A 19,061-nucleotide genomic window follows, 5' to 3' on the forward strand; every position below is an offset into this window, starting at 1 on the left:
TTACAAAGCATGAGGTTGATTTTTGTGTACTGATATGTCACAGCCACCGAGATATACACAGAAAGTCAGGGAACAAGGTTCAGAAAGTGTACATAGTATGTTTGCATTCACACAGACTCTCTCTGGGAGGACACACAAGAAAGTGGTCGCAGTCAAGCTGGTGGCATCTAGTTTACAGAGGAGTTCCCTGTGTCTGTGTCCAGTCTGCATGCCTGTCCCTGCTCTGACTGCAGGTCTGTGATGCCTGGTACTGACAAGAGCCTCTGAGGGAATGACCTATAACTATCTTTAGTTTACAAACATGTCAATATTCCTCTGACTACAGGCAGAACCAGAAGCCAGGCTTTGGCAGCTGGGGTGTGTGTGTGTGTGTGTGTGTGTGTGTGTGTGTGTGTGTGTGTGTTTAGAAAGTCTTCATGGAAAAGTGGTATCTGGGTAGACGTGGAGGAGAACGGAGGAGGGCCCAGCAGGAGTGAAGACCTGTCTGTCTGGAACATGGGCTAGACCTGAGAAGAATGGGGCCTTATGCCTGCAGAGCCTTGAGCCAGTCTGCTGTCCAGGTTTCCAGGTATTGCTTCTGTCCCAGGAAGAGAAACAGAAACTGAAGTGAGACTAGCTGGGGTGCCAGACTCCTGGGGGGCTGCTACCACCTCCTACTCTATAGGAACAAGGCACCGGCAGCCCTGACTTGGCCACATGGCTGAACTAAGGTTTGGATCCAGGTCTGGGTCCAAAGCCCTGTGCTTATTAGCATTCTGCTGAGTGGGCCTGCTGTTTGGGAGCCGGGAAAGGCTTCCCTGCGGAGTCCTACTGCAGCCTTACAGAGTCAAAGCGGAGAAGGATCGGGGTGCTCCCCACAGAAGAAATGCCATGTGCCAAGGGTTCTGTATTTGGAGGACTGGATGGAAATGGCACAGGAAGCGCTGCGCAGGACCTGGGTACACAGTCACAGCTTCCTGCCCAAGCACCAAGGTTTAGTCCCCAGTCCCAGAGCTGTTTGGATTCCAACTGAGGACTTGAATACCGGTTTGATGCCATCTCTACTTCTGGAAGTTCATTCTGGTAGCAAGATGAGAAGCAAATGGTAGGTGCTGCCGCAGGAGGTAGGGAGACCTGTTGGGAGGCGGTGGCAGTAATTCAGGGGAGACAGAAGGGTGGCCCGGACCAAGGCGGGAATGGGTGGCAGGAAGAACTTAACAGTTTGAGAGAAATTTATGAAGAAGGGCATGAAGCACTTGGCAGAAGGAAGCAAGTGCAGGAAAGGGTGGAGTCAGAAATGACCTGCAGGTTTTGGGGCAGCTGGCGGTGAGAAATCCGAGGTGAGAAATCCAGATTTGGATAGAGTATGAGTTCAGATTCAAGGACACTGAATTAGAAGTGTCTGCAGGATAGCCAAGCAGGGGTGTGTGTGTGTGTGTGTGTGTGTGTGTGTCCATACATGCTCACCTTGATTCACCCACTCAACCTATAGTGACTGTGCCCCTGCGGTGGGCCAGGCCCTGGGGGTTTGCAGTGAATTCAACAAGCTCCCTAACTTTGAGAGGGTTTCCTCAGGCAGGAAGCCAATTAACATAACTAAAGAAACAAAAGCTACAGGTCTTCAAAGGTACAGTGGGGGGCCTGAGGAAGATGGAATGGAAAGAAGTCACCCTATTCAACTCCTTACGCATCCAGAGCAGTGAGGGACAAGCTGTGACCAGAGCCCTGGGCCCCACCTACTTCCATCTCAGCTTGAAGAGAAAAAAGGGCCCTCGGCATCTCTCTCATTCAGGCCTGAGGACTTCCCAGAGGAGATTACACTTGCATCAGGTCTGGGAAGAAAGGGCGGGTTTCATCAGGCATCTCTGAGCTGATTCCCTGTCTTGGCTTCCCCTAACGTCACCTAAAGAGTGGAGACTGTGGCCCCGAGCTGCCCGGGGAGAGCTGTCAGAGGCAGACACTGGCCTGGGAACTCTGGCTCTGGGTGCCTGCAAGCAGCAGCAGATGCAGGCAAAATCAGCTGGAGCCAGCCAGCTTTCAAAGCTCTCCCTGGCCAGTGATGCAACAGTATGTTAATAAAAACGAAAATCCAGCAGGCAGTAGCCGGGTTGGGGCCTCCAGGTGGACTGACTCAGTCGATGGGGGCCTGCGCCCGGGAAGGCTGAAGGTAGCGGCCCCTTTAAGCGCGGTCCCCACCCCCGTGGGCGCGTCCAGAACAGGGGACTTCCCTGGACAGCAGCTGCGCCGCCCGCGCCACCCGCGCCGCCCACGCCACCGCCGAGACCTTTTCCCTACTTTCCAAGACCTCAGGCCCCACCCCTACGCTCGGACCAAAACACGTGCCGCATCCCGCCCTTCCGCATCACGCCGCGGCCAGGCTTTGATCACGCGGCTCCCCGCCGCGCCCATTGGCCGGCTATGCACGGGCCAAACGTGGATTGGCTGGCGGGCACCTGGCCCCGCCCCGGCGGGGAGCGGTGTATTTTGGTTTGCCTCCGCGCTCCGCCCCCGGCGGCTGCCGAGAGGCGGCCGCGCCCTCGGCGGCCGCCCCGCCCCTCCCCTCCCGCACCACCAGGGCCGCACGGGGGCAGAGGCGCGCGGGCAGCCACTGGAGCTCGGCTCGCGCAGGCCGCCTCCGCCACGCACGTGCAGTCACTGCCGTGCTCGGAGCGTCTGCCCGTCGCCGCTTTGTTGCCTCTGGGCTGCAGGCACCATGCACACGCCTGGCTCCGCGGCTCCCAGCGAGACACGCGCGGTGAGTGGCCGCCCTTCGGAGCGAGGGGCGAGGCGGGGCCGCACCGCCTTTGCGGGGCACCAGGGCGCGAAGAAGTACGGGGGCGCGCGGGCCCTCGCCACGGCTGCACCTCGGGGGCCGGGACGGATCGCAGAGCCCGGAGAGGCGGCGACCGCGTGGGGCCAGGCGGGGGCGTGTACCCACGCCGCCCCGTTGCAGCTTTGTCCCCTGCCTCCGCAGCGGCGCCGCCAGCAGGCTGCGGGGCTATTTCCAGGCCATGACGTCACTAGCCCGTGTGAGCCAAAGACCGTTGGGCGGGGAGCGGCTGGCGGGAACGCGGCGTGCGGACGGCGGGGCGCGGGAGGGAAGTGGCAGGAGCGCGGCATGCGGACGGCGGGGGCGGGGCAGAGGGCCGCGAGCGCGGGAGGGAAGTAGCGGGAACTGGCTTGCGGAGGGTGGGGGTGAGGAGAGCCTGCCAGGGGCGGGGCAGAGCGCCGCGAGCGTGGGAGGGAAGGGGCGGGAAGGTGGGAAGGTAGTATGGGGCGGGGCTGCTGCAGTGGCCACTCGAGGGGTACAGGGAGGTCGCTGGCTCCACCTTTACACCCGGGCTAGATGAGGGTCGGAGCGAGGGGTCTAGGAGCTCCACGCGTCCTAGTCCCTCCCTGCATGTGTGGCCGCAGAGCAGGCGGCAGTCCCGTGTCTGACTTCGCAGTTTGTGCCAGGACCAGGCAGAACCTGGGCCAGAATAACATTCGCATTTGTAAAGGCTCCCTCCTTACCTGTGTGCCCTGTAGGAACCCGAGCAGGACAGAAGGGTTTGATGCCTGAGCACCCTAAGTGGAAATGGGTCTCTATAGACTTGAAGTGTCTTGGGAAGAGATCAGTTTCTTTCAGTCGCTTCCCTCTCCATCCTCTTCAAAAAAGCCAGGTGTGGTCTCACCTGTGGTGGTGCAGTGGATGGGGCATCGACCTGGAACATTGAGGTTGCCAGTTCGGGGCTCCCAGGCTTACTTGATCAAGGCACATATGGGAGTTGATGCTTCCTTTCCTTCTCTCTCTCTCTCAAGTAAATAGGCTTACTTGATCAAGGCACATATGGGAGTTGATGCTTCCTTTCCTTCTCTCTCTCTCTCGAGTAAATAGGCTTACTTGATCAAGGCACATATGGGAGTTGATGCTTCTTTTCCTTCTCTCTCTCTCTCAAGTAAAAAAAAAAAAAAAAAAAATATATATATATATATATATATATATATATATATATATATATATAAATATATATATATATATATATATAAAAAGCCAGCCTGACCAGGCGGTGGTGCAGGGGATAGAGCGTTGGACTGGGATGCCAAGGACCCAGGTTTGAGACCCCGAGGTCACCAGCTTGAGCACAGGCTCATCTGGTTTGAGCAAAAGCTCACCAGCTTGAACCCAAGGTCGCTGGCTCGAGCAAGGGGTTTCTCGGTCTGCTGAAGGCCAGCGGTCAAGGCACATATGAGAAAGCAATCAATGAACAACTAAGGTGTCACAATGCGCAACGAGAAACTAATGATTGATGCTTCTCATTTCTGTTCCTGTCTGTCTATCCCTCTCTCTGGAAAAAAAAAAAAAAAAAAGCCAGGTGTGATACCTGGGAAAACAATCTCCTGGGTTGTGGTAGATCTTATAAATGCTTTCTCTTACCCTTGCCCCCACTAACCTTGTGGTATGAAGGAGTGACTTACTATATGGGTCCATGAAACTCAGCCTCTCACCCCCTCAAGTTCTGCTGGGGTAGGGCTGTGGAAGATGCCCCAAATGCATACGTAGTGATGCTCTTCCGGTAGCTTTGCCAACTCAGAAGAGCCGTGCCCTTCGTCCCCTGGTGTGACTGTCATCTTTGGCTTACACCTCTGGAGTGAATGTCTTACGAAATGTTTACCAAAGAACATGAACTTCATATCAATAACTTTTTAAGAAACAGGGCTTGCTGTGGAAAACCTTTCCTCTTCAGAACATGGGGGTGAAAGCAAAACTGTGGCGATTGCTCCATTGCTGTATTCTCCTAGAACAGAGCTTGTTGTGTGCGGAGTGTCGTGTATGTGTTGCATGTGCGCGTGTTCATATGCCTCCTTTTGTGTCCCTTGGATTGAGAAGCCCTTATATTGCGTTTAGGTTGACATCATGGACATATGTGAGTCCATCCTCGAGAAGAAGTGCCATGACAGTGAAAGGTGTACGTGCAGCTTCTTGGAGCAGAATGACATCGAGGCTGTTGAGGCTCTTGTTTGCATGAGCTCCTGGGGTCAAAGATCCCAGAAAGGTGACCTATTAAAGATAAGACCTCTCACACCTGTGTCTGACTCTGGGGAGGTCACCACCACTGTGCATGTGGACAAAGCTACACCTGAGCTAGCAAAGGACTTCCATTCCTTATCGACGTTGGTAAGTCGGGGCAAGGGGTGTTTTTGTGCAGTGGCTGGCATATCTTCAGTAAACGTGCCGAGGGAACTTGTGGGTGGATTCCCTGGGAAGTTGGCAAGCAGGTTCATAGCCTCCCCTGTGGAGGACTTGAGAACGAAACTTGATCTCTTAGAAACACGTTTATTCCACTGATGGGTCATAGCTTGCAGCCTCAGGGTTAAAATGTCCATAGAACAAAACCTACAGATTGATTCAAGAAAGGAAAACGTGCTCATTTACTTGGGGAATTGCAGGGTGGGGACTAGGTCCTCCCAGATGACCGAAGCCAGGATGAGGTTATATGCGTGGCAGCTGGGAAGGCTTGTGCTTTGGCACCAGACTCTCTAAGTTAGCTGGGTGGAAATAAATACTGGCCTCATCGCCTCCCTGTGGCAACCAGCATCTTTCTTGTGTGAGTTGGCTGCAAGCAAGCACTGTTGTTTTGTTTTCTTAACTTGCTACAGCTACAGAATTGCTGGAAGAAACTACTTCTCAGCATCAGTTGCTATCAGAAGTGAAAATCACAGTCTATTTGCCCTGGGCTGGAAGCTGTGCTGGAGGGAGTGTGGAAAGCCACTTGGAGAGGGATGAGAAGGGGCTTGTAGGCGGTAGAGAGGATTGTACAAGACCTGGCCTGGCTCAGAGTTACTTGGCATTGAGTTCTTCCATGGGAAGCTGGGAAAGTAAGTGGGACCTGTTGGGGGCAGTACAGAGAGGCTTGGTTTAAGCCAGGGGTAGTCAGCCTTTTTATACTTACCGCCCACTTTTGTTACTCTGTTAGTAAAATTTTCTAACCACCCACCAGTTCCACAGTAATGGTGATTTATAAAGTAAGGAAGTAACTTTACTTTATAAAATTTATAAAGCAGAGTTACAGCAAGTTAAAGCATATAATAATAATTACTTACCAAGTACTTTATGTTGGATTTTTGCTAAGTTTGGCAGAATAAATCTTTATAAAACAACTTACTATAGTTAAATCTTATCTTTTTATTTATACTTTGGTCGCTCCGCTACCACCCACCATGAAAGCTGGAATGCCCACTAGTGGACGGTAGGAACCAGGTTGACTACCACTGGTTTAAGCAGACCATTGGTTATAGCATGGCCTTTTGGGGCTCGTTCCAGTAGGTTCACCTTGCCTTAGCTACTAAGCACTGGCTAAGTGTGTGTTAAGTGATTACCATTGGGATATTTATTTATTTATATATTTATTTATTTTTGCAAGAGAGACCGACAGGGACAGACAGGAAGGGAGAGAGATGAGAAGCATCAATTCTTTGTTGCAGCACCTTAGTTGTTCACTGATTGCTTTCTCATGTGTGCCCTAACCAGGGGACTCTAGCCGGGCCAGTGACCCCTTGCTCAAGCCAGCGACTTAGGGGGTCAAGCCAGTGACTTTGGGCTTCAATCCAGCGACTTTTGGGCTCAAGCCAGTGACCACAGGATCATGTTTATGATCCCATGCTCAAGCTGGCAATCCTGCTCGCAAGCTGGTGACCTTGAGGTTTCGAATGTGGGTCCACAGTGTCCCAGGCTGACACTATCCACTGCGCCACTGCCTGGTCAAGCACCACTTGGATTTTTAAAAATTTTTGAGAATCTAAAATTATTATGAAAAGCTCTTGCTTTGAGCATAAATTTGTCTTTTCTCTGTACTCTTAATGCTTAAATATCTCATTTCAGTAATTATGCAGGCCCAGAAGTGACACTGACATTCTTAGAACCAAGCAAATGGTGGGTTCAGGAGAGGTCAGAAAAGGGGAGAAGAGCCTGACCTGTGGTGGCGCAGTGGATAGAGCGTCGATCTGGAACTCTGAGGTCACCAGTTTGAAATCTCCAGCTTGGCTGATCAGGGCACATATGAGAAGCAACCACTATGAGTTGACATGTCCCATGGCCCCGGTCTCCTTTCTCTTTCTTCTCTCTTTAAAAATAAATAAATAAATAAAAGGTGAAGAGAAGACTAGAAAATCAAGTACCTTGTGCAGCCTTGAGATTCACTGCTGTTAGGAGCCTGCCTGGACCGGGTTTTCCTAGATACTACTTCTTAATGGCATTGGGGGCGACACGATCAAAGTAAGCCTTAAAATTTAACCAAAACACCTTCTTTACACCATACTTTTTTTTCCCCAAGTGCATGACTCCTCCTCAGAGCCCTGATCTCATAGGGCCATCGACAGGGACACTTGTTCCTTCCCAAGTAACTGATTCGAAAGCACACATGGTCACGGCTGCACCCCCAGCCTCTGCAGGGGCAGCCAGAGTGCCAAGCAGGGGCGAGGAGAGGAGCCTGCCTGGTTTGAAACCGGAGCTGCTGCAGTCAGCCCCTGACCCCCACGGCAGGGCTACGGTGATCAGTGTTACCCACCACACCATACGGAGACCCGCTTCTGTCCACATTCCCACCGCCCAGAGTCAAGAACGCCAACTCTCAGACAACAGAGGAGGAGGAACACAGTTCCTAGGACATGCTGGAGCTCTGCAGGACCCATGCCTCACGGACCAAGTGCTCAGCATTAACTCAGCGTCCTATCCACCTTGCTTGAGTAAGCCTGGTGACCTGATCCCCCTCGATAAAGGCCAACAAGCATGTTGGCCAGTTGCAATTCAAGCCTGCTCACCAAAGAATTATGAAAATGACTTACCAGGGAAAACGACCCCTCTGATTTCTGTCCCCATCCCCAGTCCGCCTGTCCTTTGCCAGATGATCCCTGTGACGGGACCGAGTGGCATGCTACCAGCTTTTTGGAAACCACCTTCCCCAGTGTCTGCTAGAACTGTCACACCCATCCTCCCCCACGCTGCCACAGTGCCCCAGCCTGTGTTCATGGGACCACCCGTGCCTCAGGGAGCTGTCATGCTGGTCCTGCCCCCCGGGGCACTCCTCCCGCCTGCCCCCTGCTCTCCTGCGAGTGTTGTGGGAGCCGGGAGCACCAGGTTGTTGCCTCTGGCCCCCGCCCCAGTGTTCATCACCTCTGGTCACGACTGTGCCCCTCAGGTAGACTTTTCCCGAAGGAGGAACTACATTTGCAACTTTCCAGGCTGCCGGAAAACCTACTTCAAAAGTTCCCACCTCAAGGCCCATCTCCGCACTCACACAGGTAAGCCCTGAGCAGGCAGGGTCTGGGCATGGCAGGTCAGTGGTTAAGGAACGCACCTGGAGCCCTCATTGCTCTGGAAGAAAGCATGAGAACTGCTGGAGAAGGTGGCAATGTGGCTGTTTCCCTTCGGTCCTGAAAAGCCCTCATGGTCATGTGCGAGTTGGGGTTAGCATTAATTAGTACAGCCGTCAGTGGTCCTTGTAGAACACGGCATCAGTGAATCCCAGTCCATCAGGTGTGGGCTAGTTCTGTGACCGTGATCCTTGGGTAGGCTGTTAGGGTGATGCTTACATTGTCCCTTTCTCTTCCCTGTTGCAGTAGATGTCTCCTTTCTGTGCAACCTAAAAAACATGCACAGCCCTTCAGTCAGCGTTGGTGTGAGCTAGGTCTGTGGGGGGAAGGGTCATTCCCAAGTGTGGGAAAGTTTGAATTCTAGAATATTGACATTTAAAGGAATAGAGTTTTTTTCAGGAATAGTTTTTAATTCTGAAGAAGTCATACAGAAAGTAATACAATGACCTAGTGATCTCTTTATTGTCTTACCAGCTGCATTCGATAGACTTTTCTGCAAACATGAAAATATTATCTGTCCGTTAAAGTAGCCACTAGGCACACTAGAAACGTGGTCAGCGTGACTAAGGAGCTGAATTTCACATTTTCATTGAGTTAACATGGACATAGCTCCCTGGGCCAGTGGCTGCCGTGCTCAGTGACAGGTCTGAGGCTGCCGTGCTCGATGATAGGTCTGAGGGTAGCCTGGGAGACTGGGTGTGTGACTTAACTAGGGCAGACTGTCCTGGTGTTCTGCAGCACTCTTGCTCTTTGATTAGTGCTCTGTTTTGGTTTGAAGGGGCCTATGGTTAAGTTGTCATGCTTGTTAAACCCGCCTTTCAGGGTTCACACAGACACACATGTAAGTGCGATAACAGGTCACGGGTTCGCAGGAAAGATGTGTTTGATCATGGAGTTCTCCCCCCATGGTGTCTGCTCACAGCCTGTGGGACAGCAGTGTGTTGTGGAGCACAGCCCCGGAAGGCTAGACTGGAGGGAGCTGAAATGGGTTTCTCACCGGCGCTGGGGCGGCCCGCTTGTGGAGGGAGGTGGTCTGGAGCCTGCGGGCCTCCCAGAGGGCTCTCCTGCCTGCCGCAACTCTACAGAGCAGCCCTTTGCTGCGGCTGGCGGCTCCCGCCTGGCCCCTGAGGAGCTTGCTCTCTGCCTTTACCTCCTGTCCACTTCTACATCCTGCCCCTCTCCCGCCACCCTCGGCCTGGCACTCTGTACTGAAACCGGGTAAGGGCCTTCCCACACCAGTTCTCCAGGGCGTGTCCTGATCTCTCCTTCCTTTTTCAAAATTTATTTATTTATTTATTTATTTATTTATATTTTTTACAAAGACAGAGAATGAGTCAGAGAGAGGGATAGACAGGGACAGACAGACAAGAACGGAGAGAGATGAGAAGCATCAATCATTAGTTTTTCATTGCGCGTTGTAACACCTTAGTTGTTCATTGATTGCTTTCTCATATATGCCTTGACTGTGGGCCTTCAGCAGACCGAGTAACCCCTTGTTGGACCCAGTGACTTTTTGGGTTCAAGCTGATAGGCTTTTGCTCAAACCAGATGAGCCTGCGCTCAAGCTGGTGACCTCGGGGTCTCGAACCTGAGTCCTCTGCATCCCAGTCTGACGCTCTATCCACTGCGCCACCGCCTGGTCAGGCTCCTTCCTTTTTTGACCCTGGTGGTTTGTTGTGTTTCCCAGCACATTTTTTTGTTTTCTAGTTTCTTGTGTGCTTGACTGGTCTAAGGATGTGAACTCTGGGTATCTAGCTCAAGAGCCTGGCACTGGGACGGGTGGGCACTGGCGCTGAGGATAGCTGCCACAGCATCTGTGAGCCCACAAAAGCTGACTGCCAAGGTCCACCCTTCGCTGAGATGACCGAGGTGGAGGTGGAGCTGGAGCTGGAGCTGTGATCACATCCACATACAGACTCCGAAGTCGGGGAAGCAGAGGGCTAGGTCTCCCTGTGAACTCGGTCAGCCTCCCTTGGTAGGAATACAGGATGCCATAAAATAGGGCGGCAGTCAGAACAGGCTCTTCCCAACTGTCCTGAAACACATCCATTTACAGAGCCATGAAGTTCTGAAGGATCAGCTTCTTGTGCTAGTTTATAAACATTCAAGTTGGAATATTTTAATAAGAAATAGGAACTCTGGGTAGTTTTACCTTAGATAAGATAGTTTTCCATATATTTCTACCAACCTGAAGTTTAAATGGAATAAGGTAAAGTGAGAGCTACACTTCTTTTTTTTTTTTAATTTATTTATTCATTTTAGAAAGGAGAGAAAGGGAGAGAGAAAGGTGGGAGGAGCAGGAAGCATCAACTCCCATATGTGCTTTGACCAGACAAGTGCAGGGTTTCAAACCGGCAACCTCAACGTTCCAGATCGACACTTTATCCACTGTGCCACCATAGGTCAGGCTCTACATTTCTTTTTTTTTTTTTTTTTTTTTTTTTTTTTGTATTTTTCTGAAGCTGGAAACGGGGAGAGACAGTCAGACAGACTCCCGCATGCGCCCAACCGGGATCCACCCGGCACGCCCACCAGGGGCGATGCTCTGCCCACCAGGGGGCGATGCTCTGCCCCTGGGGGGGGGTCGCTCTGCTGCGACCAGAGCCACTCTAGCGCCTGGGGCAGAGGCCAAGGAGCCATCCCCAACGCCCGGGCCATCCCTGCTCCAATGGAGCCTTGGCTGCGGGAGGGGAAGAGAGAGACAGAGAGGAAGGAGGGGGTGGGGGTGGAGAAGCAAATAGGCGCTTCTCCTATGTGCCCTGGCCGGGAATCAACCCGGGTCCCCTGCACGCCAGGCCGACGCTCTACCGCTGAGGCTCTACATTTCTGATGTGTTGAAAACAACACTTTATAAGTCCCATGCCAAAGGGTGGTTCATCTCTGTCTAATAACCTGGCCATCCTGGCATGCCGCCAGTGGTGGTGGATTCCTGGGAACAAGTGGGCTTCCTTATGCTTACAGCATGGGGTCTATGAAATCCATGAAGTTCAGGCCCTCTTCCTTAGAATGGTTTTTTTTTGTTGTTGTTTGTTTGGTTGGTTTTTTTCTGAAGTGAGAAGCAGAGAGGCAGAAAGACTCCCACATGCACCCGACCAGGATCCACCAGCAAGCCCACTAGGGGGCAATGCTCTGCTCATCTGGAGTGTTGCTCTGTTGCAATTGGAGCCATTCTAGTGCCTGAGGCAGAGGCCATGGAGCCATCAGTGCCCAGGCCAACTTTGCTCCAATGGAACCGTGGCTACGGGAGGGGAAGAGAGAGAGAGGAAGGAGAGGGGGAGGGGTAGAGAAGCAGATGGGCGCTTCTCCTGTGTGCCCTGGCTGGTAATCGAACCTGGGATTTCCACAAGTCTGGTCGACACTCGACCACTGAGCCAATCGGCCAGGACCAGAATGGTTCTTAATAGAGTATTGTGCCTGACCAGGCAGTGGCGCAGTGGATGGAGCATCGGACTGGGATGCGGAGGACCCAGGTTCAAGACCCCGAGGTTGCCAGCTTGAGCATGGGCTCATCTGGTTTGAGCAAAAGCTCATCAGCTTGGACCCAAGGTGGCTGGCTCAAGCAAGGGGTTACTGGGTCTGCTGTAGGCCCCCAGTCAAGGCACTTATGAGAGAGCAATCAATGAACTGAGGTGTCGCAACGAAAAACTGATGATTGCTGCTTCTCATCTCTCTCCGTTCCTGTCTGTCTGTCCCTATTTAACCCTCTCTCTGACTCTGTCTCTGTAAAAAAAATAAAATAAAATACAATAAAAAAAGAGTATTGTGATGCTAACCTTTACCATTAGTTCAACTTTGAAAAACATCAAATACTTAGTCCTAGTCTCTCATTCATTCCAAATCATTCCTCTGCCACCTGCCAAACAGAATGCTGTGCTGGGCTGAGGCTGCACAGATGGTGAACTAGACCTCTCATCACACACCCCTGAGAAGGCAGGGCATGCAGCGCGAAAGTGTTTAAAAGTCAGTTCATGAGGCTGCACGGGCAGTGTGTCATTGTCACAACCTGGTCAAGACAAGAGCTTCAGACCTGATCGGTGGTAGTGTAGTGAATAGAGCATCGACCAGGGACACTGAAGTCCCAGGTTTGAAACCCCGAGGTCGCCAGATTGAACACACGGCCTCATCTGGCTTGAGTGCGGGCTTTCCTGCTTGAGCATGGGATCGTCTGAGTGATCCTGTGGTTGCTGGCTTGAGCAAGGGATCGCTGGCTCAGTCCAGGCACATGGGAGAAGCAGTCAGTGAACAACTTAAAGTGATACAAGTGCGAGCTGACGCTTCTCGGCTCTCTCCCCTCCTGTGTTTCTCTCCAAAAAGAAAAAGCTTCAGGCTGTAGGAAAGGGAACCTTCCTGCTATTCGGAGTGGGGCTATGCTGTTACCTGCAGACAGAGGCTCCCTGGATCACCTCTGAAACTCCAGGAAGACGTCCTAAGGACACCTGCTAGGTCAGGGGTCGGGAACCTTTTTGGCTGAGAGAGCCATGAACGCCACATACTTTAAAATGTAATTCCATGAGAGATAATACAACGACCCGTGTACATTACACATTATCCAGTAAAAATTTGGTGTTGTCCCGGAGGACAGCTGTGATTGGCTCCAGCCTCCCGCAACCATGAACATGAGTGGTAGGAAATGAATGGATTGTAATACATGAGAATGTTTTATATTTTTAACATTTTTTTTATTAAAAATTTGTGAGCCAGATGCAGCCATCAAAAGAGCCACATCTGGCTCGTGAGCCATAGGTTCTCAACCCCTGTGCTAGGTGCTCAGAAACTGAATGAAGGAGAGGGACACTTGGAACTGGTAACTGTAACAGGAAGATGCTTATTGGAATTCTGATCTATTTTACAACTCACCTCTTTGTCAGTGTGCTAACAAATATGAAGAGTTTATACTTCTGAGGAATCTTATAGGTCCTAGGAGGGATTTTTTTAGATGTGCAGCTTCCTGAGAGGGAAGGAGCTCTTTTCAAGAGTCTTCCCCCTACTGTAGGCTAACAGTTGAAGATTTACTTATTTAAAGATATCTTCTGAAAGATTAGTTTGATCTCTTTGGCCCCTGACTTACTACATCTCAGGTGTGGCAGGAAGACTTGCTTCTTGGGGGTTTCTGACTGCTGAATAACCGGATACCAGGATAACAGGCTATTACTTTTGCCCTAGGTTTTTGTCTTGTTTGGTTTTTTGTTTTTTGGGGTTTTTTTTTTTACAGAGAGAGAGAGGGATAGACAGGGACAGACAGACAGAAACGGAGAGATGAGAAGCATCAATCATTAGTTTTTCGTTGCGCATTGTGACACCTTAGTTGTTCATTGATTGCCTTCTCATATGTGCCTTGACCCTGGGGGTACAGCAGACTGAGTAACCCCCTGCTCGAGCCAGCGACCTTGGGTCCAAGCTGGTGAGCTTTGCTCAAACCAGATGAGCCTGCACTCGAGCTGGGGACCTCAGGGTCTTGAACCTCGGTCCTCTGCATCCCAGTCCGACGCTCTATCCACTGCGCCACTGCCTGGTCAGGCTGCCCTAGGTTTTGAGGAACAAAATGTAAAAGCACAGATTACCCCATGCGACAGTGATGGGTGCTGGGCACCCCCACCCCCGTTAACGCGTGTTTTCTCCCTGCCAGGAGAGAAGCCCTTCAGCTGCAGCTGGGATGGCTGTGATAAGAAATTTGCCCGTTCGGACGAACTGTCTCGCCACCGCAGAACACACACCGGGGAGAAGAAGTTTGCATGCCCGGTGTGCGACCGGCGCTTCATGCGCAGCGACCACCTGACCAAGCACACTCGGCGCCACACAGCCACCAAGAAGATGCCCGGCTGGCAGGCGGAGGCTGGACAGAACTGAACTGCCTCTGCAGTGAACCCCGCCGGGGGGTGTGCCAGCCTCTGCCTGGGGTCAGCAGAGACCCACCCAGAGGGAGTGTTAAGACCTTTTTCAGGGAAAGGACCGATGGTTTTGGTTTTCTCTCCCAAAATCATCCTCTGGAGGGTGGGGCTGGAAGAAAGTAGCAGGCCAGTTCTGATGAAGACACGTTTAACTCTTCTTTCTCAGATGAGACCTGGTTCAGCGTCTCTTATGGTTTCAGAAGTTTTTTAGGGAAATGGAAGAAAATTTGATGATCTAAATCACCAGCATTCAGACCAACATTTCGGCAATAAATTTTACAGAATCTGCATTTTTACAGCCTTTCTATCCATGTTTTGTAGAAATGAGACAGGGTATAACTTTATACTGTTTTTTTTATGGAAATATTTATATTGTTGGTACTCAGATACCAATTTCTAGAAAGATGATTTTACAGTCTTTTTTTTTCAGTGTTTAACAATGTTTTTATAATAACTCTACTATTAGTAACCTTGGAACGTTATTCAGCCAAAAAAAATCACAAGTTTGTAATCAGGCCTTTTAGATCTCAGAATTGTTTAGAATCAGAACTGGTTGACGGGTCTCTTAAAGAAATGGGCAGGGCTTGGTACTCAGCTTCTTCATAACATTTTCAAGGGGTATACCAGGCAACCTTCCTGTACATCTGTAGCTGTACTGATCAAGTAGAACTAGTCACCTGTGTCCATGGTGTGACTTGTGGAGGATAACTTGTAAACACTCAGCTGACACCCTGTGATCATGTCAGGGAGCCTCCGCAGAGTCCCGGAGTCCGAGGGTCTGTGTTCTGCGGTGAGCACGCCACTCACGGTTTCGGGCTTGTGCCTCAAACACCAGGAAAAAGACAGTGTGAGCGCTCAAACCCCAGCTGTTTTGTCTGTTGTCATTGACTTCTTTTCCTGTGGCCTTATCCATGGTATTTTGTGGGTAGAGCAACTTCTTAGAGAAAAAGGAAATAGCCTTACTGGTTGGAGAAACTGCACCCAAGTGCAGCTTTGACCTTTGTACACAGAGGCCAAGTGCACGTGCAGACAGCCGGCCTGTGTTTTGATTCCTTTGTTTATTAAGAACCGGAGGAGATGCACAAGTTACGCCAAGTGGCAGTAACAGTACCCAGCTGCCTCTACGTTCATGTGTTTGATCAAACAGAAAATTACTAGGAATGGATGGGGGTGTTTTGCAGTGATAGAAGGTAGATGTGGGTGTCACTTTGCAGCTGTGTGAGCACAAACCCTGTCTAGACAGCCCCTGCACCCCAGTGACCAGGAAGCCTCTGCAACTGCGTTTGTTAGGCAGCCCTGAGACTCCGGGCCACCGGGTGCACGTGAGGAACACAGGATGGTTCTCATTGTGCTATATGTACTTCGAGTTTGTCTTGGCCTGGTAGTCTTTGGCACTCACTTTTATTAAAATGATGGTGGGGTGAAATATTAAATATATTAGGTTTTGTGTTCAGGTCTTCTAAGTCTGATAACCCTCCCCTGGTCATTCAGTGGACGTTCGTTTAATGATTCCCATTAAATTGCCCTTTAGTATCAACTAGCAACTGACCTACATGTCTGTGAGTGCCGGTTGTGTGTTAGTTTAGCACTTCTCCTGGTCACGACACGTAACACAGTTGTGCAAGAGAATGGGGGTTAGATGTGTGTAGCCCATGTTTCCATGCCACCTGTCTCCCACTCATATCTTAAATCAGCACAAACCTCTATGTGCATGCCACAGATGGCTTTAAATTGGGGTGTTTTTCTTAATGATACACAATGTTAGTCCTCATGCCGTGGTGGAAAGTACGAGGTCTTCGAGTACTCCATGGCTTGTCACATTGAATTTCATCCTCTGAGCAGCATTGTTGCTAAAGAACATGTGTTGAAGATGGTTTTGATTTACACTTCCATTTCCTGAGTAGAGTTAAAAAGACCTTCTGTAAACAAATGATTTCTGGCCTTCTGTTTGTCCATTGAAAGATGGTAAGTTGGAAGTCAGCTTCGTCTGAAGAAGGCTGGCCTAAGCACCAGCCCCCTGCGGTGGCTCCATGTGAAGACTGCAAACAGCTGGGCGTGGCTCGGAGCGTGGGCGGTGTGCCCCCCACCCCCAGTGCACTTTACTTCTGAGCAGTTTTGCTTGCCCTTTGTTGACTTTGAGCCTCCTAAGTAGTTTCAGTAATAAAATTTTAAATGTTTTGGAATTATGTTTTATGTAAGAGACTTTGACTTCTTATTTAAATGGATGTGTGATACAATATTTTTCTTTGAATCATATAAAATTTCCTTGATTTGTGAACTGGACTTGGGTCCTGTGTTGTTTGATTGCACCGTGGTACACCCAGTGACCTTTCAGAAAAGGATGTACAAAACCATTGTCCGCTGGCCCCACGTGGACCTGCTCTCTGTCCAGGCGCTGGGCCACTCAGTGGAGGGTTCTTTCTGAAAGACATGTGCCAAGAGGCAGCTTCTGTGTGGGCCACTCCGATGTCTGGTCTGGTCTTGGCAGAGGGGACCATGGGCACCAGGTGACCTTGTGTCCCTTGTCCTCGTGCTCTTCCTGTGCCGCTACATGGAAGGTGAGGGTGCCTCTTCCCCTTCGCCTTCCACCCCCAGCCCAGGCATTAGAGTGCAGCACAGAGCCACCATCTTCACTGCTCTGGGGTGCATGCTCTGCTGAACCCACTTGGGCTGGGACTCGGCATCTGCATCTCTCTGAGGTGTCTGCTGTGGATGTTGCCAGAGACGTGGGTTCAGTTCTCGCACGACGAGGACGTCGTATTTGTCCAAAATGAGCAAGATCCTTCTCACCCAACACTTGATTGTCTCACAGTTGACCCTGTTGTCTTTAATTTTTATTGATTGACTGACATTTCGAGCGAGATCAACCACATTGTTATTACACCCATTTATACATTCATTGGTTGGTTGGGGGGGGGGTTATTGCTTTTACAGAGAGGGGTTGGGGCATGAGAAGTATCAACTTATAGTTGCTTCACTTTAGTTGTTCATTGCTTGCTTGTTGCTTCTCGCTTGTCATACATGCGTTAACCAGGCAAGCCCAGGGTTTAGAACCAGCGACTTCAGCCTTCTAGGTTGATGCTCTATCCACAGTGCCACCACAGGTCAGGCTCATTGGTTGATTCTTATATGTGCCCTGACCAGGGATCAAATCCGCAGCCTTGGTGGATTGGGACAATGCTCTAACCAACTGGCTACCAGTAGTGTTGAATGGCCAGGGCCTGACCCCATTGTCTCAAAAGAACAAGTTGGCCCTGGCTGGTTAGCTCAATGGTAGAGCGTCAGCCTGGGGTGTGGAAGTCCTGGGTTCAATTACTGGTCAGGGCACACAGAAGAGCCCATCTACTTTTCCACCCCTCTCCCTCTAGTTGCAACACAGCAAGGGCCCCAGATGGGCAGAGCATCGCTCCCTAGTGGGCTTGCCAGGTGGATCCCAGTCGGAGTGCATGCTGGAGTCTGTCTCTCTGCCTCCCCTCCTCTCACTAAAATAAACAACAAAAAACAAAGAACAGCAAGTCTACTCTTCTAGCTGTTCAGGTGCAAAACCTTAGCGTCACCCTGGCCTCCTTTCTCACCTGCTGTTCACTCAATCCTGTTGATTGCCTTCCAAAGCTACCCATCCGGGGATGTGGTGGTGGCAGACATGCAGTTGTCACTCATAGGCAGTGCTGGTCCTGGTCATATGTGTGAATGTGCATGAGGCGTGTCGGGGAGAGGGGCCCTAAATGATCCTAGTGGGCTTTGCACTTAGCTATCCATCTATCTACAAGTCTCTCCAACTCCAACCCCTTTGCATCTGGGTGATGGCAGCAAGTGTGTTCCTCGGCTTTGTGGCTTCGTGCCTGCTGTCTTCCCTCTGTTATCACTGAAGTTCTACTTTCCGGCTGTTCCTTGCTTTCTACCATTGTTTAGGGACTTTTGCAATGAGGGATTTGAGACATTTTCCTAAAGGCTGGGCCCCATCCTGGGAGGAAGCCCAGGCACCAAGGACTCCTTACCCCGGAGGAGAGAGACTCGCCCAGAGTCCTCTGGTTAGGCAGGCTCACTCCCAAAGGCCTCTCTCTGCACCCCAGGAAGCCCAGTGAGTCCCAGTACAGCCCTGAGCTGGCTCTGAAGTCGGTGGTCTCTCCCCAGCATGGTCTTGCTGAGCTCAGCAGATGAACTTGCCAAAAAGCAAAGATGATAAAGAAGAGACAAGATGCCACAAGCCAGCTGCAGGATGAGGGGGTGCACATGTGTATGAGATGACAGCACAGAGAAGTGGCAGCTGAGGGCTCAACCTCCCTCATTGGCTCTCACCCAGCTTGGGGGGCAACTTCTGAGGAGCCTTCCCACAGCCCCTTTTTCTGGACTCCTTCAATACTACTGGTTCTGATCACTAGGAAGAATTGGCCATGTTTTATTGAACTTCATTGCAGGTCTAACCTACCTGCTAAATGTAAGGTCCCCTGTGACAGGGATTGTATCACATCTCCCCCACACACATACCCATCCGAGGATCCATCCATCCATCCATCCATCCAAACTAAACCTGTTTCCTTATCTATAGAATGAGGGCTGTAGAGACAACAGGTGTAACGTGCCTCTCTGTTTCTGGCACAAAGGGCGGACACAGTGGGACAGGACGTTGGCTAGATCTAGGACTCTGGGTGCACTTGTCCCTGACCCTGTGCCCACCTGGCTCAGGGTTTGACCCTGGGGCAGATGGCTCCATATGTGGACACTGAGAGCAGTGACACGAAGTGCCCAGGTGGATTTAGTGAGGGGCTCCTCTACCAAGGAGCTGCAGAGGGGAACTTTGTTAGGCCACACACGCAACCCTGGGCCCCAAAAGACCCTGGG

General features: G+C 51.0%; 1 protein-coding gene across 1 annotated transcript; it reads left to right on the forward strand.

Moving 5' to 3' along the window:
• The first annotated feature begins 2,504 nt into the window (after positions 1–2,504).
• On the forward strand, positions 2,505–15,153 carry KLF11 (KLF transcription factor 11). Its single transcript, XM_066385958.1, has 4 exons — positions 2,505–2,734; positions 4,868–5,137; positions 7,293–8,259; positions 13,958–15,153. Exons 1-4 carry the CDS (start codon positions 2,693–2,695, stop codon positions 14,176–14,178), a joined length of 1,500 nt encoding a protein of 499 aa, XP_066242055.1. The 5' UTR covers positions 2,505–2,692; the 3' UTR covers positions 14,179–15,153.
• The last annotated feature ends 3,908 nt before the right edge of the window (positions 15,154–19,061 follow it).

The sequence above is a fragment of the Saccopteryx leptura genome, chromosome 5, assembly GCF_036850995.1.
Source record: "Saccopteryx leptura isolate mSacLep1 chromosome 5, mSacLep1_pri_phased_curated, whole genome shotgun sequence".
NCBI classification, from domain to species: domain Eukaryota; kingdom Metazoa; phylum Chordata; class Mammalia; order Chiroptera; family Emballonuridae; genus Saccopteryx; species Saccopteryx leptura.